Source organism: Panthera onca, chromosome C1 (genome assembly GCF_046562875.1).
Source record: "Panthera onca isolate mPanOnc1 chromosome C1, mPanOnc1 haplotype 2, whole genome shotgun sequence".
NCBI lineage: Eukaryota > Metazoa > Chordata > Mammalia > Carnivora > Felidae > Panthera > Panthera onca.
The window spans coordinates 204,449,179-204,474,228 of NC_138346.1; the positions used below are offsets into that span (position 1 = coordinate 204,449,179).

A 25,050-nucleotide genomic window follows, 5' to 3' on the forward strand; every position below is an offset into this window, starting at 1 on the left:
GCATACAGTCACCCTATAATCCCAATAAGGAACTCTCTAGTTCCACAGATCAGGGAGCCCATTGCTTCTGTGGGGCTTCCCTCAACCCTGTCTTGAGACCTGACCCAACCATTTTTTTCCTTTATATAAATATCCTCCTATCTAAACATGGATAAAACTGCCGTTTCCAAAGGCACAGTACTCCTATCTTGTATTAACTCCAAGGGGAAACAACAACAAAAGAAGATAGGAAGAATTTTATATGAAGTTTTATTTTTAAAATATAAAAAACCACCACACACCAAGAGACTAAGATGTCCCCTCCCCACACTTGGTTACCTCAGTCTTTAGGAAGAACACCAACTTCCACACTAACGGACAACTGCCTCTCTAGCTCTAAGTCACTCAGAGGAGGCAACCTCCTTGGCCACCTGGCATCATGAGTTCCAGCAGCTGACTGGGAGCCCAGATGCCAGAGTGAGTTTCTCAGTGGGATCCGGTACTGCTACAAGAGCTCTGTCTACACAGCAAAAGACCCGCACATTGGCTGCTTCCCTCCGAACCCATCAGTCTCACATGCTTGGGGACTGCTGTGCAGGAACGCCTGGTGTGGCCTGGCGAGGCAGGGTGTACATGGCCCCCAGGAACTGGTCTGCAATCCTTCCGGCTTCTCGCAGCCCACTCAGCAGAGCACCATGGACAGTGGCTGGGTAGTTACGGATTGTATGTTCTCCAGCAAAGAAGAGTCGTGGAATTGGCTATTTCAGGAAAGAAAAAAAATTGAGAGAAAAATCAGTAGGTTGCAAACAGCATTTCTGCTGTACTTAAACGGCCAAATTCCTGTTGGTCTGCCAATCACAGGCCATCATCCTGCCAAAAAGGGTCTCCCTTGACAGGCATCCTAAAATTGATAAAAGTAGAAATATGACAAAATTCAGCCCAGCCTTAGTCCTAGGGTAATGCATAACTGCATCTGTTCTTACGGATTATTTAATGCTGGGGGATATCCGGTTCTAGAGCTTCCGTTGCCTCATACGGTACCTACTGGGGCAGAGGGGTTCCTGACTGCTCTGTACCACATAGCGTCCAGCATTTGTTCTAATTCAGGAACACCTTTGGCTCTCAGCTCCAGAGCAGGTTCACAGGGTCCTGAGGAATGCTTACTACTCTCTGGAGCAGGGTTTGGCATCATCTAGATAAGAACCCCTCAGGGGCATGTACTGGAGACACCTAGTAACTGATACCTGCAATAATCCTATGAGCCATTACAAAATGGGGTGCAATTAAAAACGTTTTTCGTCCTAACTTTTAGGGACAAACTTTTGAATAAGGAAAAACTGGCTTATACTGTGGACTCTTCCATTGGGAACGTGGACTGCCTATATTTACGGAGCCACAATGTGAGAAATCAGACACAAATAATACTCTTCCTCCCTTTTCCTCTGCTCTTAGTATTTGAAAGGCTCCAAGGACAGAATGACTAAAATCTAAAAAAAAAAAAAAAAAAATCCACAAATCCGTGGCATCAATTTTAACCGGGATACTGGCTTTTTCCCAAATAAGCCTTGGTGGTTTGCCAATTTCTCACCTGTGGGGCACCTGGAATTGAAGGGCCAGGAGTGATTGGCTGAGCCATTAAATCATAGTCATTTCCAGATGATCCTGCAGCTACATATGAATAGGAGCCCCGTGCCCAGGGATCAGCACGCCAGCGGGATACCACAGTCTCCTTGGGCTAAAGGAAAAAGCATGAGCAGTAGTTATTATATGACAAAGGACAAACCAATCATCTCTGAAAAGTGGAAAAGCTGGGGTGGGTGGGGATGTAACCGAGCGGTAAAGAGGCAGGAGACATGGGCTAGCCAGGTGATGAATGCTGCTGCTATACGACACACAACGCAAATGGCTTCTGACTAAGCTTCCCCGTTGCCTTGCCTATGACATCTACCCACGGCTTGACTTTTATTCTCATTAATTCACATGAAGCATTAATAAGCATTCTCTCAAAGGAATCCTAAGGATCTAAAAAGTGTTTCAATGGACCTAAAGAATAGAAAAAAGTACCAAGAGATTTTTTTTTTTTAATGTTTATTTACTTTTAGGAGAGAGCACGAGCGGGAGAGGGCAGAGAGAGGGAGACACAGAATCCGAAGCAGGCTCCAGGCTCTGAGCTGTCAGCACAGAGCCCAACGCGGGGCTCAAACTCACGAACCGTGAGATCATGACCTGAGCCGAACTCAGACACTTAACTGACTGAGCCACCCAGGCAGCCCCCAAGGGACTCTGACTACTTTGTCTAAAAGGTAGCAGTGGTGTGACTCCACACATAGATACAGTGGATGAGACAAGCAGGGATGTGTAGCAAACAGCCACCTCAATTCCCTAGTCCATGTACGGGGCGGGGGTGCTCTTCTGAACCCTACACTTACATCATGGACTCCAAACATCAGCATTCATGTAAACCCAGCACCCACTTCTCCATTCTGACTGAAACTGTCCTGACCAACGTAAAGAGACTATGTCAAACCCTGCTTCAGTGTGAACTCTTGATCCCCACTTGCTCCTACCCACTTACTTACCTGGGGCACCGCGCTACTACCAAAAATCCCTTTGAGGATGGCCAGGCATCGGCCGACAATCACATCATCACTTATATTTTCCATGATGCCGGCAGCTTCTCCCGCCACTAGTGCCAATAGTATCGGAGCTAGAAAAACAGAAGGGATAATTCCAGGGTTTTCTTAGACTTTTCTCAAGAACTGCTTTGTCAGGGCCCACATTATTCTAAGCACCCTGAAATCTGATGACCAATGGACAGACCTGCAACACTTGGCTGGAGACAAGCAATGTTTCTGAAACAGGAACTTAAAATCCATCCCTAGAAGTGAGCTGGCAAACTACAGAGGTGAGTGAAGTGTGACTCATGCAGTTAACCACTTGTAACTGTCTAATACAGAAGTCTTGAAGACAGAACTTCAGACCTTGCTAAGAAAACCAAGTATTCCTATATTTAGGCACAGAATCCTTAGCCCTGACCGCCTTAGCTCCACAGCAAGAGCTACATCCCTTTACCTATTCCAGGCCCATCACCACTTCTACCCACCCACATTTGGTGAGTATTGACGCAACAGGCTTCTGTGATAGGCACAGGACTAGATTACTGGGATATAAAAGATATAAACTAAATGATATGCTCCATAGATCAGCAGAAATGATCACACCTATAATTATGCACTGATAAAAGCAATGACGAAAAAGGATACAGAAAGAATAATATAGGGGTTTAATTTTTTTAAGTTTATCTATTTTGAGAGAGAGAGAGAGAGAGAGAGAATGAATGAGTGCAGGAGGGGCAGAGAGACCAGGAGAGAGAGAGAATCCCCAATGTGGGGCTCGAACTCACAAAACCAAGAGATCATGACCTGAGCCGAAACCAAGAGTCAGACGCTTAACCGACTGAGCCACCCAGACATCCCTACAGGGATTTATTTTAGATTTGAGGCAGTGGAGGTACGTGTGTCCCGAAGGGACTCAAACAGTGGCATTTAGGTCAAGACCTGAAAGGCTGGGCAGAGTATGCCATGTTGGGAACAAAGAGAAGAAAAATAAAAGCTGCCCAGGCCCAGACCAAAGTAAATACAGAGGCCCTGAAGTAGAAGACATAAAATAGGTAATATTTTACATATATGTATACACACACATACATAAAATATTTTAAGCACCATAGAGAAGAGCAATCCAATTACAGGAGAACTTAAAACAGAGAAGGTAGGAATTTGCTACAAAATCCTAAAGGAAGTGATCAAAGATGCAGGGGCCAGTCAGATACAAAAGTCTTGGGAATGAGGAATAAATACAATTTTCCCTTCTGGGAAGCTTCCCTGGTTCTGTGCCTCCTGGCTGGGTTGATTCTTTATGTTTTCTTTACAGTGCCCTGGGCTTTCACTGTGACCCTCTACTTCTAAGCCCTGTTCCTAGACTGTTCACCTCTTTACTGTATTTCCCACTAGGTTCTGAACTCCTTGAAGGCAGCCTTTTTCCAAAACCCCCCATATCCCCAGTACCTATGCAGGATTTTTAGAAATTGCTGGTTGGTTGAGTTAATGGAAAATCAAGACATACGTATTTGAGAAAAACCAGAATATTCCTAATTCTTTACTTCCATAAGGATACAAAGAAGATTAAAACCAGGAAGGAGTTACCTTTATAAAGGTTCCAGAAGAGGAAGAGTTCACCTCTGCTGGCAGTTGTACTGCCAACATGCCCGAACAAATTGACACTTGGATCCCAGAACACACGGTCAAAACACAACACCACCTATCGTAAAAAAGGAGCACATGAACTGACGACACAACTCCAAGAACATGGCTTTAAGCAGAGCTAAGCCTCAACAGGAAATACTTCTTCCTCAGACCTTATTAAAGTTTCTTTTAACCCACTCTCAATATAAGCCTAGAAATCCCTATTATCAACGTATTACTTGGGACAACATTTAGAACTTTTTATAGGCTTAGGCTTGCGAAGTGATCCCGGAAGACTAAGTCTTCGTGGATACTTTATATAGAATTAGGCACTGAAATGAAAGAATTGACAGGCCTCAACTCACCCTGATATCACAGAGCAGAGAGCACAGCAGAACATACAAAAATGCAAAGCCCTAGGCTCTCTGGCTGGAGGGCACTACGACCGGTATTTGTACAGTGGGTATGCAGAGAAGCGCGTGCCTCGGGCAAGTTACCTTGTTAAGGTTGCCAAATCCCATCCTTTGCACTGCGGATGTCTTCCACTCAGGAAGAGGTGGCACAAACTGAACAGCCGGTGGCTGTTGCTTCAACACACCCAAGGGAAGGGTACAGAGAACTGCATCACATTTGTAAATAAAGGTTTGGCTTGTGGAGCGGGTATTCACAGCTATCACTTCACATCCTAGAGAGGATGGAGGGAAAAGACTTTACTGGTGATGAAGACAACACTGAATGTCCAGCGCACAACAGAATCTACGTACTACCTCCGTTAATTCTTACCATAAGTTTATGAAATCCGTCCTATTCATTTTTTGACAGAAGAAAACTGAGACAGTGGTGAAATAATTTGTCTAAGGCCACATGGGCACCAAGTGCCAGCACTCCAACGCTAATAGTCCAACTTCAGAGTCCTGGATCTTCACCACCACTGCACTGTCTTACCTTCCTGAGACACTGGTGCTCTTCTGGACTAACAGAAGAACATTATTACTTATCAGAGATTAAGTAAATTTAGGCCAAAGTTAAGAATAAAGGGCTATACCGGTAAAAGCAGTACCTCTCCACTGTGGTTAGGAGCTTACTAAAGGACCAGAACAGAAGACTGGGGCAGAGCATGCTATTCTTGAGAACGTACTGTGATGCCTAACTCGCCAGAGCAGGAATAAAGCTCAAAGTTGACCACAGAAAAGGCACTGAAAATAGGTTAATATTATTTTTCCTCATTTGTGTTTGAATTTTTTCTGCAATCGATACCTACTTATATAATTTCAAAAAATAAATAGCTCAAAATTGGTATGAAAGCTCAATTCATGTCTACTTTCTCACTGTTCTTAATCTGCCTGCAAATGGCTATTTAAAAGCTACAGGTCTCAACATCAGCTAGAAGCTGCATATGAAGGGAAAATTAAATGGAAACTGGTTTCAGTGGTTGTTTAAAAAAAAAAAAAAAAATCTGTGGTAAACTCTGCCGTTCTAGAAAACGGGCCATGAAGGGCAAGCAAGGTTGATGGCCACATCTCCACTTGTCATGAGGGCCCTGGGAGAGGGGAGTGGGGTGACTAGCTATCATCAAGAGTTCTAGACTATTAATTCCAAAGGTGGGTGGACAGCGGGTTCTCTGTACTCAACATTAAATGTTCCCTGAAACCAGCAACAGTGAGCATTGAGCCGCCATGGGAATCACAGGGCAATTCCAGCTTTGAAGTCATCTTATTAGCAGAATGCTCCTAGAATCAGAAACCAGCCTGAGCTGTTAGCCCACATGTACAGGAATGGATCCAAAGATCAAGACGCAGATGGTGAAACACAAGGGGTGGGGCCCACTGTGTCTAGAGGCCAAACCCTGGTATTTAAGAATACATTCAGCAAAATGAGACCTAAAGTCACTGGCTATTGTTACAATACCAAAGTAATTCGCGTACAAATTGGAAACTAAAACTTGCCTCCATTTTTTAGCTTATACAATGATGGGATCAGAATGTCAGAGGCTCTACAAGGGCTCAATCCTTTTGTAAATGCAAATTTTTAAAAATCAGGAGTCCTAGTTTACGCAACAGTTGATGAGGAAACATTTTTTTCTGTGGGTCAAACTCAACAAAAGATCAGTTTCAGAGTAAGAGGTTTGTCTTATCAGCGAAGCAGTGACATACCTGAAGCTGTGTACCGAACCTGCCGCACCGCTGTATTCAGTTTAATGTCTAGGCCTTCTGCTAAAGCCACAGGCACACAAGAGTAGCCATTCCTCACTGTTAGGTGGCTGCCAGTAAACTCAAAGTCATCATCCTAAAAGGAGAGAAAAGGACATACATCCATATTGTCTTAATTTATGCCAAATATACGGAATTCTGTAAGATTAACACTGAAAAACACTAGTTGGTGGAGAAGTCAGTATTCTAAGGCAGAAACTAAAACTACCACTCAGTCATCAGCTACAGCTGCCCCAGACAAGACAAGATGCCAAAATGTCCCTAATGGCCGTATCTGAGAGAGTTTTCTCCTCACAGTCCTACACCCCATTCCTCAATCCAGACTGTCCAAAGGGAGGTGGGATCTCATGAAGAAAGATGATTCAATACATTTAGATGATTAGTCTGTTTGGCTTTTGAACACATTACAGATTTGGTAGGAGGTCAGATTCACCATCCTAATTACATTTTCTTTTACCTGAGAACAAAATCAGTTTTTATTTAATAAACTTAACAAGTTTGAAAGATGAGGAAGACTTCCAAAACTCAAGGTGGTCAAACTAGATGAAAATCTGGGATTATAAAGAATGGCCCAAGATGATCCATATAGTGAAGAAGTCAACATTTGACCTGGAAGAATTCCCAAAATGATCCTATTTCTTTGAATTTACTGGAAATTTTTCTATATAGAGAAATTCTTGAAGGCTAGTCAGTATTTTCTAATCTTATGAACTTTCTGGGGGAAAATAGCATGATTCTTTCAAATTAGACAAAAATACTGGGTTGGCAGAACTCACAACTTAGTGACAGATTTATCTGCTCCCCGTACCAGTCAGTTCAAAACATTCAAAATTTAGTAAGATGACAAATGGGTACATATTGACACTTCAAATGATAAATCAGTGACTAGGAAAGGTCTAATTTAGTATTTACATGAAAGAAAAGAAACTGGGAATTCTGTAGGATGTTTACCACTAGCAAGTCCAATCCTCACTATAATTCAAATACTGAAGAATAACAAGGGTATAACCTAAAGATTAAGAATTCAAACTAATTTTACTAGGAAAATGTACAATGAAAATACAAATATCTAAGTAAAAATATAATACTGACTTCTGTAGTCTTCGGTCTGGTCAAAGTCTGAGATTTGATTAGTCCATTCAGGATCCAAAAAGCCCTGTGACTTCTCACCAGTTCAAGAGTAATTCACACTTAAAATACTTAAGAATAATTCAACAAGGGGCGCCTGGGGGGCTTAGGTAGTGGAGCGTCTGACTCTTGATACCTGCTCAGGTCGTGATCTTGCTGTCGTGAGATGGAGCCCCATGTCAGGGCTCTGTGCTGAGCATGGAGCCTGCTTGGGATTCTCTCTCTCCCTCAAAATAAATAAAAACTTAAAAAAAAAAAAAAAAAAAAAAAAAAGAAATCGACAAAAGATGTGTAAAACCTGTACACTGAAAACTGTTAAAATATTGCTGAGAAACATTAAAGAAAACCTAAAAAATGGAGAGACATACCATACCATGTTCAAATCCCTATACCAATCAAAATCCCAGAAGGTATTTTTTATAAAAATCAATAAACTGATTCTAAAATTTTTATGAAAATACAGAAGACTTACAAGAGCCAAAATAATTTTAAGAAAGAAAACAAAAAATGTCGGAGAACTTGCACTAATTTCAACATGTATCATAAAACAATAGTAATTAAGAGCATATGACAGTGGCATACGGATAGACAAATAAATGAACAGGAAGGAGTAACCATAAATAGTCTCACACATGGTCAACAAAGATGCCAAGACAAACGAAGAAAAGGATGGTGCTAGAATTAATTAGATAGCCATATGGAAAAATATGAACCCTAACCTCACTTTTCATTGTACAGAAAAATTAAAATGGATCATAAAGAAAACAACAACAAAAAAACCAAAATGAATCACAGAGCTAAGTTCATAAAACTTCAGAAAGAAAATAGGAGAAAAATTGGTGATCTAAGTTTAAACAAAAATTTTTCAGGATAAAAAAGCACATAGGCTAAATAAAAGAGAGTTGAGAAATATGGACTTCATAAAATTAAAAAGTTTTGCTTTTTGAAAGGTACTACTTAGAAAATGAAAAAGGAAGCTATGGACTGGAAGAAAATACTTACAAAACATAAATCTGACAAAGGAATTGTATCCACAATCTAAAGAACATAATGAACTTCTTAAAATTTTTTTTAACATTTATTTATTAAAAAAAAATTTTTTTTAACATTTATTTCTTATTGACAGTGAGAGAGCATGAGCATGGGAGGGGTGGAGAGAGGAGGAGACACAGAATCTGAAGCAAGCTCTAGGCTCTGAGCTGTCAGCATAGAGCCTGACGCGGGGCTCGAACACACAAACCACGAGACCATGACCTGAGCCGAAGTGGGATGCTTAACTGACTGAACCACCCAGGCGCCCCAACATTTATTTATTTTTGAAAGAGAGAGAGGCAGAGCATGAGCAGGGGAGGGAGGGGCAGAAAGAGAAGGAGACACAGAATCTGAAGCAGGCTCCAGGCTCTGAGCTGTCAGCACAGAGCCCAACGTGGGGCTCAAACCCACAAACCGTGAGATCGTGACCTGAGCCAAAGTCGGACGCTTAACCAACTGAGCTACCCAGGTGTCCTAGAACATAATGAACTCTTAACACAATTCAACAAGAGGTCAGACAACCAGTTTTTTTTTTTAATGGGCAAAAGATCTGAACAGACTTTTCACCAAGGAATAGACATATGAATGGCCAATAAGTACATGAAAAGTTGCTTCACACCACCTATTATTCAGGAAATGTGAAATAAAACCACAATGAAATATTACTATATAGCCATTAGAATGGCTAAATTTTCAAAAACTGGCAATGCTAAGTATACACAAAGGCTATATTCTGTATGATTATATACCATATGGTTCAATTTATATGTAATTCTAGAAAAAGCAAAACCATAGTGACAGAAAGCAAACCAGGGGTTGTCTTGGGCCAGGAGTGGGAGGGCTGGGAACTGACCACAAAGAGGCAAGAGAGAACTTTTCAGGATGATGGACATGCTCTGTATCTTGATTGTGGTGGTGGTTCACGACCATGCTGGTTTGGCAAAACTTCAAACTGTTCACTTAAAACAGGCAAATTGTACTGTACGCAAATCATACCTCTTAATAAAGCTGTTTAAACACCTACATACAAATTAACAGCTTCTCCTACGAGCTCTCTCAAAGACATACACAACAAAAGAAATGATAATGAAACTTACCTGATCCCAATGTTTAAGGGAGAGTGTAGAGAGAGGTGTGGCATTAGCAAATTCAAGATTTGCAAAATGCCAATCAAGTATCTGTCTGTCTCTTGATGAGAGATACACGTCGCTGCAAAATGAAACCAGGAACACAGGTTATTAAAAGGACATCAATACTATTCTCAGTGGGCTGATGTGGATGATCTTAGTATCTGTGAGGGAACCTAAGCCTGGTACTGTGCCTTTTATAAAGAAATTCCTTTATTACTGGTGCCTAGACTGTGCCAAGCTCACTTTCTAAAGCAAATTACTATCAGGCTTCATTTGTCTGAATAAAAGACTTCTTCATATTGGCACCTGTCATTATAAAAGCTTATTTGACAGCATGATTTTTTTTTTTTTTTTTTTTTTTAACAAGAATGGGTAGCATTCCCAATTACAGAAGAGAGTAGATATATATGTGGAGGCCAAATGCACCATGGACTACAGTATCAGCATACAAATATTCACTGTCAAAAATTCAATGGAAACACAGTGCAATACTTTCCTAGTCCTCAAAATTATGGGAATTTAAGATAGTACTACCTTCTACCCCACTCAAAGAAGACAATATATTTTATTCAAATGTCAGGTCTCATGGAGAAAGGCTTTTTTTTTTTTTTTTTTTAAACATTTATTTATTTTTGAGAGACAGAGTGAGACAAAGTGAGAGTGGGGGAGGGGCAGAGAGACAGGGAGACACAGAATCGGAAGCAGTCTCCAGGCTCTGAGCTGTCAGCACAGAGCCTGACGCGGGGCTTGAACCCACAGACCGTGAGATCATGACCTGAGCCAAAGTCGGACACTCAACCGGCTGAGCCACCCAGGTGCCCCTAGAAAGGCTCTTTCTAAAAAAATCAATGTATTTAAGTATCTAGGACACTCTTACACATTAAAATTATAATCCATTCATTGGACATAAATAAAAGCCCAGAGTGCTTTATAATTTTCCTTCTAAATATAACAGAAAGAATAGCAGAAGCCATCTCTCTGAACATCTGCAAGTTTTCCTTACCTTGGGGGATTGGCTTCCAATTCTTGAAGTTTTTCTTCTAGCTTTCCTTGTGTTTCAGCTAACTCATCATATTCCTGATAAAGTTAAGAGAACTGGGTTGATCTTGATGGGTCAGAGACCAACCTCGTCATTTATACCACAAAGTGTAAGGCCTGGACCACATCCCTGTCCAGGTCCTATCCCTAAGGGTGCCTCAGCTTAAGGCTGGATCAGGGCAGGGAGAGGGCAGGCAGGAGAAGGATATAAAGGAATAGCATACAACTGTGCTACAAAATAAGAGTGGAAAAGAATAGCAACTACCACTTCCTGTGCATTCACCATGTCCCTAGCATGGGATAAAGCATTTGATTTTATTTTTTTATATAATTTATTGTCAAGTTAGCTAACATATAGTGTATACAGTGTACTCTTGGCTTCAGGAGTAGGTTCCTGTGATTCATCACTTATATACAACACCCAGTGCTCATCCCAACAAGTGCCCTCCTCAATGCCCATCACCCATCTTCCCCACCCCCTACCCCCACCCCATCAGCTCTCTTTGCCTCCCTGTTCGTAACTATTTTTTTTCCTTTCCTTCCTCCATGATCTTCTGATAGGTTTTTCAAATTCCACATATGAGTGAAAACATATATCTGTCTTTCTCTGACTGACTTATTTCACTTAGCATAATATCCTCCAGTTCCATCCATGTTGTTGCAAATGGCAAGATTTCATTCTTTTTCATCGCCGAGTAGCATTCCATTGTGTGTATGTGTGTGTGTTGCATATGCGTGTGTGTGTGCGTGTGCACACACACAATCTTCTTGGGATAAAGCATTTTAGATCCCTTAAAACTGGGAAGTATTAACCACATCACCGATGAGGTGATTAAGGAGTCTAAGGTCCCATGGCTAGGAGAGACTAAGTTAAGGATTTCAATCTGACAGTTTGAGATCAAATGACTGAAGTCCATGTCCATTATCATTATTCTAAACTGCCAGGGATAAACTGTGACAAGGAGCTAAACTGAGATTTAAGTAAGTTAAAGGGTGAGATTATGAAAACAAAGTAGAAATTCTGAAGAAAATGCAGATCCCAAACCGAACTAACCCATTCAGTCACCTTGGCTCCTGTTACCAAACCCCTGTCCTTCCTATCATAGGCACCTGTGATTGGCTAGTTGCTCTCCCTTTTCCAAAGTTTCCTAGATCTATACTCTTTTTTAGGATTCCTAGTAAACCCACTCAGGCATGTACGTATACCACACCTTGCACAGGGCAGTCAGATCCCTGTGTTTACTTTTCACTAAGAACTCTGCAGTGATATCTCTGGGTGGCTTGACCTCAGATGCTTCTTTGTATTGCTGATGGAGTTCTTTAATTTTCTCTTTCAAATTTACCATCTAAGAGGGAAAAATACAAATTTACCATTGCAGATAGTGATGTAATCCGTCTCCAAATCGCAGGCTTTGGTTCCTCCCCTAAACTGCTATTATACCAAAACACGTTACGATGCAAGGTCCTTAGAATTCTTAAATACCTCTTATACATCATATTTCAGGACAGGGAAAAAAATCCTGTATGGCTCAACACAGAGTTATCACATCATTATCAGAGAAGTAAGATCACCTCTATCTTCCAAAACAAATGGAGAACCAGGAGTGTTCCATTAATATATATATAACATACATTATATATATTCATACATATTAATATACATAAATTAACATATATGTTATATATATTTATATTTCCAGGGAAAACAAAACACTACCAATTTAAGTTAAACTTATTGTTTTGGGAAACAAATTGTCACGACTCGTTTTCTAAATTATGTAAAAGGCTAAATAACCACACAGGACCATCCGAAGCCATTCCTAATGTTAGTTTCTCAGGTTTCTGATGGTATTGGGCCCCACAGCTATCCCACCAGCTGGCCATCCTCCAGCTTCTCTGCTCATTTCACCCGTGCCATAATCCACGAAGAGGCTGTGCCACAGACCTCTTCATTTGACAGGATGAAGAAACAAGGCACAGAGTGAGGGAAGAGTCTGGTCACAAGATGCACCCTGATTTTGCATTAAAAAGCTCCCCACAGGGGCTGTCCCACTTCATGTTTTCTTCCTAAGTTGATGTTGTGTTTGCAGCTGGTAGGAGGATCAGGAGAAACAAATGGTTTGGAGTCTGGAGCTGGGTCTCTGGGAAGTGGTGGGAAAGAAGAGCCCTCAACAGACATACCACTGGGGAATATCCCCATACTGGCACCTCAAGCCAAGTAATCATGGCAACAAATTATGGTCCTGGCTGTTGATCTGTTGTCTTCCTCAGTGGGAACTTCACCCCAGCACAGCGAATCTCCCTTTTATCACAGAATCCAGCAGAGGGCACTGGGCTACCTTTGCAACAGCCAAAGGGAACCTGACATAGGAAAGACCTATTTCCCCTGGCAAAAATTTACCAATAATATTGTACTGAAAGACTGACAGAGAAAAACAGTGCCTTTTGTTAGTCACGATTTTCTAAGGGAAAAAAAAACAACTTTTAAATTTCTAAAGGCTTTGCTCCTCCCCCCCCCCCCCCCACTTCCCCCGGCTGATGCAGCTTTAGCTATTAAGAAAATACAAAATTTCACCTTATTAAGAAGTTCTTTCAACTCCTCCTGAGTCTTCACTATCTTCTTCCAATGTTCAATTTGCTCATCTTTGACATGCTTTTCTTGTAACCTAAAAGAGATACTACATATATATGCCTTGGCCACACAGCTAGCTTTGCAGCACAAGACAGGAGCCCATCAAAACCATTCAAGGGCATCAAGACTGAACTTTCTAATACTCTGGAACAAGAAAGTTAGCTGGTGCCAAATTATTTTCTAGGTTATGTTAAATATAGTTCAGTACCATAAAAGCTGTGAAGTTTAGAATTGAGAGGGGACTTAAGGATAATTTAATTACTTTAAAAGGTTTTACTTTGGGATTTAATGCACATGAAAATAAGTGAAAACTAGCTCAAATAACACTTGCTGAAAAACTCAAAAACATAAACAGCAAATGTCTAAATGTAATTCACTATATAATAAGCAATATCAAAGTACTTACTGAATGACAACTTCCAGTGCCTGCCCAAGGGACACAGGCTTATTATTGAGGACATTGAAGTCGAGCTGATGACTAAGGTAAGATGTAGCTTCCAGTAACCGGTTAAACTCTTGCTCTACCATTTCATCTTTCTCTTTAGGAACCTGAAAATCCGAAATATAGCAGAGTTGGTCCTTACAAAAAAGACTAAACATAACCAGCCATGAAAACACAAATGCTCTATAGTTTTTAAAAGGTCAAAACATGTACCTCAAAGGGGGAACCTTTGAGGGCAATGATTCAAACTTTCTTTTCTATGAAGTGGTCAATTCCATTAAATGACATGTGAAATGTTTTGGCCCTGGTATTTTCCTATTCTCCCAATTGTGCCATCAGAGCTGGGACTCCACCTCTATTAATAGCCACAGGATTCACACTGGTGCTAATTGGTGCTAACTGGAGTTATGTGGAGCACATAACTGACATGCACTGAGATAAGCTGGGCCGACATGCAAACGACACACTGGAGAAGTCTCAGAGAACAAAAACTATGTCAACACACCTGAGGACCTTCCAGAATAAGGGCAAGATGGAAAAATAAGAAGCCCAAGGTATTGCCTTCCCCTCAAAGATGAATTTCAGGTGGGAGTAGGGAAGAGAAAAGTGAAATTCATGGCTATTAATAAGAACACAATAGCACCTTCATTCTTTTGCAGAGTAACAGTGTTTTATGGCACCAGTTAGGTTCAGAATTGAATGTCCAAAGCTCTTAGACTGTGACTGACTGAGGTACCAGGTCTGGCTCATTATTTTGCAAGAAGAGAGGAGACTGCAAAGCAGATCATCAGGCTGCAAGACCGTGTTCCTAATCCTTACTGTGCCCCTGCCTATTGATGCCATCAGTTAGTTGACACAAATCCCTCTGCTACTGCTTAATTCTTAGAACCCTAAAGTAAAATGCATCTGCAATTCTCCTGAATTCGTGGTAGTAGCAAGACGGAAAAAGCATAGCTAAGGCAAGCATGTCTAAAGCAAGCATCTCTTGCCAGAATAAACCGGGGCATCAATTGGGAAATGGAAGTTAATATATGGAATTTCACTTTACAGTCAACCTAAAACTGGTTAGCATTAAAGAAAGTTCTAATAAACACTAAGGCCAAGGAGGAGTGATCTTTTAATCAGAGGTAACTTGTGGACAAGATCATCACAGTAAGACTCTCTCATCTGAAACTCCTTAGTGTTTGCCTTTCCAATTAAACAATTTTAAAGCACTAGTCTCTGCCCCTTTACTGAGGAGTCGCACAGTAACTCTGTAAGATGAGCCATGGTGTGGCAAAAGAATATAGCAGGAAGTACAATCTGAACCAAAACAAGAAAGGGAAAAGGACCATAACACTCTTTGGGAATTGTAGATACGACACCATAACTACTTATCCAATCAGTCATATTCCAAAGCATCAAATTCTAAAAGGCCACAGATGGGAGTGATCAGGAAATCTTTATGAATTTAGAGAATCCTCCTTGGCCTAAGAAATATAAATCCCTGAGAATCTTCCAGCTTATGCTGAGAAATAAGGCAGAGAATCAGGCTTTGGATGCTTGGTGCCCTTTATATATCAGAGTGGTACCTAAGACTTGGTGGATCCAACATCTCTAACCTACCCATTCAACTCCATGGCCAAAGAAAGGAGCTCCTAGTGACATCCCTACTTGTTCTGATTCCACAGCATCAGAGCTGATGGAAGAAACCCTCTTATCAGGAATTTCATCTGCTTTCTCATCAGTTACTTTTCCTCAATGATGTGATGGGTCATATACAGAGCAACTCAAAGCAATGCTGAAATTTTGCTTGGTGTAATTCCTACAATGATGTTACCAAAGACATTTCTAGAAGCTCTAAATTTGGTGCTTCTTTAAAAAAGGAAACAATTATATTTTTAATATACAATCTATACAGTTATGAGATCTTAACTGATCACAGATGCAATGTCCATGACTGCTTTTCCTGGAGTACAAAATAGTGATATTTCTATATGTGGCTTCAAAAATGCCCAGCAAGAAGATGCTATAGAAGCAAGAGGGACCAGATCACACGTGCCTCTGCAATAGGGCAGAATGTGCCAATACACAAGTGTGCAAATGGTACAGATTAAAGCTCTTCCAGTGTCAACTGGATGGCTTGCTTCAGACAAGCTTTAATCTTTGTAGCTAGGGTAACAGTCACAATAAGGAAGTTCATACTGAAAAAGTACGCAGCACTCAGGCTCAGTAACTGGGGTCCAGGGTGTGTGGTAGAGAAACATTTAAAGGGACACTGTCAAGGTTAGAGGGACCAAATTTGACCTTTTGTTTCTTCCCTCTGTCTGCTGAGCAGCCCACTTGATTCATAACACTTTCCCCTTTAATCCACCCACACCCCCCCACAAAAAAACCTTTTTACACGCGCTTTCAATGACAAAAACTCAAATGGCACCAGCCCAACATATAGGCGCAACTCTACAACAACAAACCAGTGTGAATGTATGATGGAGAGGATCTTTGGAAGGGAAAGATCTAAAGTTTCAAGCTTTTAATGGGTTATTGTAAACAGTGAAGAAAATGATTTGAAAAATTATTAAAAAAAAATACCTTGACAGTGTCCTTTTAACCAGTGCAGCAGAGAGAGAAATAAACTGTAAATAACAGCCCAACAGCCACGTCAAGTTTAGTTTTGTACGACAGCAGTAAAATCAAGGCTTTAAACACATAGCATGACAGAAGCATTCTGTTAGCTCAGAAGCTGCAACCACCAGAGAAATAAGGAACAGACTGTATAGACACCAAAATGGGAAAGTCAAGGCATATAAATGGGCAAAAGAAAAGCAGCTGGTGGGGATTGGGGGTGGGGGGTGGTGAGGGTATAAAGGGAGATGGTGTCAGAAAGCAGTGAGGAATAAAGCAAAACTCAATAAAACAGAAAAGGAGAAACACAGAACAGTGACGAGAACAACAAAATCAAACAAACAAACAAACAAACAAACACCAAACCAAAAGATTACTGCCTCCTCTGACTGACAGCAAGGATGACAGACTGCATCTCTGGTCCACTGACTGGGGTCCACTGCTCTAATTCGAGACTCCGCTCTTCAGAATAAGAGAAACAGCACTTAGGCCCCATCTGTTTTCCACCTAGTTAAGCACTTTTAAGACTGTTGCCAGAGAGACCAGGGATAGTTCTGAAACCTGGAGTTTTTCCCCATTAACTTTAAAATTCCACTTTGAAATTTAAGAAATATTTGGAAAACAGCAAATACCTGTCCATTAGGAAATCAACACTGGGAAAAAACCAAAATGTATTTTTGATATATTTAAATCTGGAATCTGTTTCTAAAATCAAGCTGGTCAGGTATGTTCTACTTGACAATGAAAAGAACTGACAAACCTGAGCAGCCCTTAAGTACCTGTTTCAGGTTACCATCTTCCCCTTGGTGAGAACCCTTGAACTGTTAGTTCCACGAATAGTTGTTGAAAGGAGCTGAAATACTGACCATCTTTAAACACAAGTCACAATTTTAATTTTACCTGGCCATTCTATTCTAGCTTCTTATACTGCATCCTGAGAAAAGAACCTCGCAAATGATTGCAAAAGGCTAACAAGTACCATGTTGATGGCAGCTGGATTTCTAGATTACAACATATTAAGAACCTATTAGCAACAAATTAAGAAGGAAAAGGATCTCTGATATCATTTTCTTTTTAAAAAAAAAAAAATTTTTTTTAACGTTTATTTATTTTTGGGACAGAGAGAGACAGAGCATGAACAGGGGAGGGGCAGAGAGAGAGGGAGACACAGAATCTGAAACAGGCTCCAGGCTCTGAGCCGTCAGCCCACAGCCCAACGTGGGGCTCGAACTCACAGACTGCGAGATTGTGACCTGAGCTGAAGTCGGATGCTTAACCGACTGAGCCACCCAGGCGCCCCTCTGATATCATTTTCTAGCAAAGAATCAAACAAAAAGGGTATCACTTGACACAGATTTTTTTTAAAACAGATTTCGATTCTGACTTTTCAGAGCCATTTATTTCTCTATGAAAGGCTCCAAACAGCTCCTTCAAACTAAGAATCTGGTGAGTCTCACGGCTCTGAATGGGTACAATCTTGATTGCTTTGATCCTGTAGAAATTATATGGAGCATCCCTGAACAAGGCTGGGGGAAGAGCAGCCTGTGTATCTAGCCCATGTAGAATACATTTAAGGAGAACCAAGCGACTTTCTGGATAAGGTCCCTAATCCTGCAAGAAGTCATCTCATAGGAAGGCAGCTCTCCTTAGTCCTACCTCTAGTTGCACTGTCATCATGAGGTCTTTAGTAGGTCTTCAAAACACTGCCTATTTCTCTGACTTCCAGTCTGCATAAGTTCTCTAGCAGCAAGGCAGACTGGAGTTATGGGCAGGTAGGTTCTAGACACCCAAAGTTCTGAGATTTAGCCAGAGAAATCCTCAGGAAGAGTTAATACAATGAAAAATAGCTATAGTGACCCAATTTGACCAACAGAGGCTTTGGTAAATCTCTGCTGATACCATTTCCATGCACTTCTAAAATTATGATCAAACGAAAGATTAAGATTAGTACCTTTGGTAAAACCTGGAAGAAAAATTTACATCGGAAGAGTCTTTAATTTAAATTCCCAAATAGCTAAAAGAAAGGAGATATAGCATTATATAATCCCTAAAGGGAGAATAAGAACAACAGGTGTGTCCCTAATCTAAATAAGATTCATTGTGATTCTAGAAATGGAGATGGTTGCCTCCTTCCAATTTTTTACCTCATAAGAAATCTTTAGGAGGTGTCATAGACTTCCATAAACCAGTAACTAAGCTGTGTGAAGGCACACACAACATGTCTAAGGAGTTCACTCTAGTAGTTTCTAGCACATAGTAGAGATGCTCCATAAATTTATTAAATGAGTAATAGAGGTGCTCCATAAATTTATTAAATGAATAATAAAGTTTGGAAAAGCAAAGTCAGTATTATAACTATATTAGAAAGGAAAGTAACTGTTTTACAACTTTAGGAACATTAAAGGCAGGCATGAGATTTTTTGATTTATAAAATGTAAAAGAGAAACTACCATTAAAATACTAAAACTATTTCCACAAAGGAATAGGAAGACTGAAAAGGGCAGTAGTTCTGTGTCAAAAGTGTGACTAACCTAATAAGCATCACTGTATGTGAATATAGGCAAAAACTTGGTAAACTGTGGTAAGTACTGAGTATACACCCAATTGATGGCCTTTATAAAAGACCCAGTACTTGTTACCTGTCAAGTATATTTTTCTTCCTCATAACAGTTGAGCCACTCCCAAGGAGAAAATCAAGATCTGTTTCTCCAAGTAACTGAGTCTTTGGGCCTCACTTTGTAAAAAAAAAAAAAAACAAAAAAAAACAAAAAAAAAACAGAAGAAACAACTCCCTCCCCCCACCATGGAGACCAGAGATCTTATAATGAATACATAATGCTACAGCACCGAAGGAATTTAATTAAGGTACCTTTTCATTACTCAAAAAAGCCAAAACAAAAGTCAATTTTAAAGCCCCTGAGTTACTAGTTGGTGTATAGGAGATACAGAAAACATTTACAGTTGTATTTCTCCCATCTCCCCACCAATCCATGTTTCCAGTATCCTCACTGGTGACTCCCAAAATAGTTCTGAAATATGAATTACCCCTGTTTCCCAACTATCTCCATATCCAGTTACAACATAGTTCACAGTTTAACTCCATCATCAGTCAATCTGAGGGCAGCTGTTGTACTGGCTCTGTTTTTACAGGCTCAGAAGACACTTCTATTCACTGCGATATCCTATGTTAGAACCAAATAAGAAAGCCCTTGTTCTAGTCATCTGGAGCCATAAAAAAAGCTTCTATCAAAAACAAACACAGAAGCGCAACAGCCTAGCTGCCAGTGCACAACCACAGAGAATAAAGAAGTGAACTCTTTCAGGGATTCTTACGATTGTGATTAAAACAACAAGTTAACAGAGCAAAAACCACTTGCTATGTGATTTTTCTCGCACAGCAGCAAAATGACTAGGTATGGTGGATGTGTTAAGACCGTATTACAAATGATATTTGTCACTCTGAGTTAACTGCTGACTTTGTGTAAGATGAAAATTAATTTCTATGTACTAACAGAACCATCACATCACCTTCTTTCGCACTGAGGCTGTCCACAAAGAATGAAGACAATCCCATTTCATTCGACAGTTTACTAAAGAAAATCAATGGCTGAGTGAATGTCCACTCTAAGGCGGCTTTGATGCCTCCTTAGTATTAACTAATAAAAGAAAGCTCTTGGAGAAGGAGACTCAGCTGATGCACACAGGCAACTGGGGTTGCACACACTTATTCCAGCCCCCATCTTCTCTGAAGTACAGGCATGCCTCAGAGATACTGCGTTCAGTTCCAGACCACAATAAACTGAGTCAAATGAATTTTTTGGTTTCCCAGTGCATATAAAAGTTTTTTTACACAGTACTGTAGTCTAAGTGTGCAACAGCACTATGTCTACAAAACAATGTACACACATTAGTTCAAAAATACTTTATTGCTAAAAAAAAAAAATGCTAACCATCATCTAAGCTCTCAGTAAGCTATAATCACCGTTCACAGATTACTATAACAAATAATAATCAGAAACTCTGAAATACTGTGAGAATTACCAAAACCTGACACAGAGACACAAAGTTAGCAAATGCTGCTGGAAAAATGGTGCCAATACCCTTGCTCTATGCAAGGTTGCCACAAACCTTCAATTTGTGTTAAAAAGGTGGGGGGTGGGGGGCAATATCTGTAAGTGTAGTAAAGCAAAGTGCAACAGAACAAGGTATGCCTGTAAGGAAATTTGATCTGGAACACCAGGCAATATATCTTGGGTTCTACAACGTATTGACTACAATGACCCTATGCAAACACCATGTCTCAGCTTTAGATTCTTCCCCTGCAAAATGAGAGAATGAAGTAACTGACCTACTTAATCCTCAGTTTCTAAAGTCAAGAAACATATTTGCAATTATAAGCAAAATTAATGGAACTAGAAGCTCTTAGTGCCTGTCCCATAAGCCAAAAGCCAATCTACTGTTTAAAAAGTGTCCATTTCTACTTTGAGCTAGACTATTGGGAACAGCAAGATACAGAAACATTAACATGTCTTATGTTTGATTAACTCAAGGCAAACAGGACTCAAAGCTGCAAAGAATTTTCTCCCAAATTTGACAGTGCCTGAAGAATCCTCCTTACTACTCTAGCTATTGCACCAAATAGGAACAAACTGACTTAGGCCATGCTTGAGGGGAATACTGGTATACTATCTGGAAACAAATGTCTTTAAAAATGTGTTAAAGTTCCTCTAACACCAAGAAAAGAGATAACCATTTCTCTAGAGATTTCTACTATAAAAAATTCTTTTTATTATTAGAAAGACTAAATAAACCTGTTCTACATTCAGGGGAGTCTAAAGAAAAAGACAATGTGTCTCAACGATCATCTTTGGTTTGGATTCCGTTACTTCTTGAGGATTAATGTAATATCCGCTTCAGAGACTTTGCTTCAATTCATTTCTCTACATTACTGCCTATCTACTTAAAACACCTATCTGCTCTCATCCCTCTGAAGTCCCAACCTACAAATCAGCACAGTAAGCAACACCCTACCCTCCACCCTCAACTTCAGCTTTGTATCTTACCCTCACCAGTATAATCTCATCCTCCTTCAGAAGCCTCTCCAAGTAAACATTTAAGAACAAAACAAAAAACCAAAAGGGGCACATGGGTGGCTCAGTTAAGTGTCCAGGTCTCTATTCCGTTTTAGGTTGTGATCTCACAGTTCATGGATGGAGTCCCATGTTGGGCTTTATGTTGATAGTGTGGAGCCTGCTTGGGATTCTCTCTGTCCCTCTCTCTCTGCCCCTCCCTCACTTGTGCTCATGCTCTCTCTCAAAATAAATAAATAAATATTAAAAAAAAAAAAAAAGAAAGAAACCAACCTGTCTTAAACCTTCCTCTACAACCACGGTAAGTTCTAAGCCATCTTCACCAATGCTTTTTCCCTCCAAATCTCTTTCCATTCTTGCCCTTCCCACTTTCAGAGAGAGTGTCTCTCTCTCACCAACCCCCACCCTTGGCTCTTCTGTAGCAATTTATCCTTTATCTAACCTTGATTTTATGTTAATCTGCCTTGATTTTATGTTCCTCATATATGTATCAGTAATGTTTGTGGTTGGGGTCTTTTTTTTTTGTTTCAGTGGTGAGGGAAGAGGGGGAGCACAGATTTTTAAAAACATTGTTTTTTTAATGTTTGAGAGAGAGACAGAGTGAGTAGAGGAGGGGCAGAGAAGGGAGACACAGAACCTGAAGCAGACTCTTGGCTCTGAGCTGTCAGCACAGAGCCTGATGTGGGGTGCAAACTCAAAAACCATGAGATCATGACCTGAGCCGAGGTTAGACACTTAACCAACTGAGTCACCCAGGAGCCCAGGGGGAAGCACAGATTTTAATGACACTTACAATTCCGGATGTTCTTGGGTTCATAAAATATCTGGAGTCACTAGAATTTAAGACCCTTGAGGGCAGAGAATACATAGTCAATGCTGAGAACAATGCCAGATCTTCGTAAATATTTAATAAATACTTGTTGACTGACTGTGATTGCTTTAAAACACCCCAGACTAAGGGAGCCTGGGTGGCTCAGTCAGTTGAGCATCCAACTCTTGATTTTGGCTCAGGTCATGATCCCAGAGTTATGGGATTGAGCCCCATGTTGGCTCTGTCTCCCTCCCTCCCTCTGCCCCTTCCCTGCCTTGCCCCAGCTCACTCTTAAAAAAAAAAAAAAAAAAAAAAAAAGAGAGAGAGAGACAGAGACAGAGACAGAGAACTTAACAGATGCAACAAGACTGGAATAAGTGAAAGTTTATTATATTATACTATTCTACTATTTTTTTTTCTTAAACATTTTATTTTTAAATAATCTCTACACCCAAATTAGGGCTTGAACTCACAACCCCAAGATAGAGAGTAGCATGCTCCACTGACTGAGCCGGCCAGGTGCCCCTGCTTTTGTATAGGTTTGAAAATTTCCATAATATAAAGCTGGGGAAAAATCATCTGTGTACATGCTCCACTAGACTGTACGGTCTTATATTCCAGAGACTGTCTTATTCCTCTCTATAGCCTTTACAGATCTTTACAGTGTAACAAAAGTTTACTGAATGGTTTTTTTGTTTTGTTTTGAGAGGAGAGTGCACACCTCTGCGTAGCGTGCGTGTGTGCACACACGTGCACGCACGCAGGAGGCGCAGAGGGAGAGACAGAGTCTTAAGCAGTCCCTGCACCCAGTGCAGAGCCTGACATGGGGCTTGATCTCACGACCAAGTAAGATCATGACCTAAGCCAAAATCAAGAGTAAGACACTCAACTGAGCCACCCAGGCACCCCAGAAGTTTACTGAAATTTTTTTTTCTCTGAATTGCTGAGTTAACCTCTACTTCCTCCTTTTTTTCTTGCTCATTCTATTTTGTTTATGCTGCCAGAGGCTAACCTGCGCCCCGCAAACAAGCCCTGGGAGGAATCTGAACACAGACTGATGTGAACGGGAGCCAAAGCATTCCCTGAAAGTCTGTCTTCTTCTGATATGAACCCCATAAAACCTAAAGGCTTTAGTGAGGATGTACATGGAACTTAGACTAAATTCAAGAGTTGGGACCGTACCCTTTTTAGCAACAATAGCTAAACTATATGCATATCGAATCTTCCCTTCCTCAAAATATAATGATGCTTATATCCCCAGAATTATAAACTTCTTCATTCTTGATAGGGGAAGAGTTAGTAAAAATTTTTGAATACAAACTTTTGAATTTCACCCACCCTCCAAAATTAGGACTCACTTATAGTCTAAGCCTCTCAACATAGTTGTTAAACTACTCTCACTCTCCATAGCAAACATCACTTCCACACTATTATCTGCTAAGTGTGGAAGCTCCTATGCCTCTGGTCAACAAATACTTTAATCTACCAAAGCATCTGAGTTCAGTATCACCAGCTGGTTATTAGCTCAACAAAATCTTGAACCTACACACACAAAACTGAAGTCATAAAGAGCACACAGAGCTAAAGCACATGATGGAAGGCACAATACAAAGAAACGAAGAATCAGGCGTCAATTCCACAGGTCTCTTAGAGTAGGTGGCCACAGCCAAACAAAAAAATTACCTGTCTACCTAGCCTTCATTAAATGTCTAAAGATAAATGCCTAAATAGGCATGCAAATTTGCATTTATACAGTAATAATCCTTTCCTATATAGCTCAGAGTTAAGGAACAATAAGAATATCACATCATTTCTACCTTTGGCCCATACTGGTATGTGTGCACGTTCATCCACACATTTCCCCCACATTGTTGTTTTCAACTGAACCAAATAAATTTTGAAAAGTTCTGTTTGTCCTCAACTTACTGCTTGTCCATTGGCTTCATAAAGTGGGCATTTTTGCTTGATCTTGGCCAGTTCCATATTTACTTGTTTGCTGACCACAGCCATGGGATTCCCTCCTAAAAAAAACTCAAACTATTATATTCAACACAACTATGAAAAGAGAACAAAAAATTGAAGCAAAAGTATTTTTACTAAAAATTTAAAATACTCAAAGCTTAGGGTACGTGAAGTATAGATCAAAAAATGCCCAAAGTAAATGTAGGATATATGAAATAGGTAAGATAAGCATAAAGAAGGAAAAAAACCCCATGTTAGTTAACATTTTATTATAGATCCTTCTAGATTTTGTGTGCATAAAATTAGAGACATACACACACAAAAGGATCATAACACATGTACTGTTTTGTAATCTTCTTTCAACTTAGCAATAAACTGGCCATCATTTCAGGTTAATATAAGGCTACATAATTTTTAGTGGCTGTATAGTTCACTTTGTATAATAATTTAATCTTCAGAACTATGGGTTCTAATGTTTTGCTGTGCCACATGTAAAAAGCTCCCAACAACATGGCTCACTTGTCATTTTCTTGGGATAATTTCCGAGAACTGAATCTGCTAATAGGTCAAAACATGTACAATTTAAATTTTGCATATAGTGATGTATCTTTTCAGAAAGACTATTTGTCAATCTACCTCTTATGAACACTAAGAACAGTATCCTAAACCAAAATATCTTAAAGCCACATTTACGGCTTTAAAACAGAAGTTTGATAATGAGTCTCAGACCTTGTTTAACAGGACACGACTA

At 40.2% G+C, this 25,050-nt stretch overlaps 1 protein-coding gene across 2 annotated transcripts in view; it reads right to left on the minus strand.

Moving 5' to 3' along the window:
• Positions 1-232: 232 nt before the first annotated feature.
• Positions 233-25,050, minus strand: part of KDM1A (lysine demethylase 1A) — a 62,162-nt gene continuing 37,344 nt past the window's right edge. For both annotated transcript variants that reach the window (XM_078452226.2, XM_078452225.2), the window contains 12 exons: positions 24,264-24,358; positions 13,797-13,939; positions 13,334-13,424; positions 11,970-12,104; positions 10,724-10,797; positions 9,688-9,799; positions 6,374-6,506; positions 4,718-4,905; positions 4,182-4,296; positions 2,559-2,686; positions 1,568-1,714; positions 233-737 (listed from right to left, as the gene is read on the minus strand). In XM_078452226.2, coding sequence (XP_078308352.1) covers positions 552-737; positions 1,568-1,714; positions 2,559-2,686; positions 4,182-4,296; positions 4,718-4,905; positions 6,374-6,506; positions 9,688-9,799; positions 10,724-10,797; positions 11,970-12,104; positions 13,334-13,424; positions 13,797-13,939; positions 24,264-24,358 — 1,547 coding nt within the window. In that variant the 3' untranslated portion in view covers positions 233-551. The remainder of the gene's footprint in view (positions 738-1,567; positions 1,715-2,558; positions 2,687-4,181; positions 4,297-4,717; positions 4,906-6,373; positions 6,507-9,687; positions 9,800-10,723; positions 10,798-11,969; positions 12,105-13,333; positions 13,425-13,796; positions 13,940-24,263; positions 24,359-25,050) is intronic.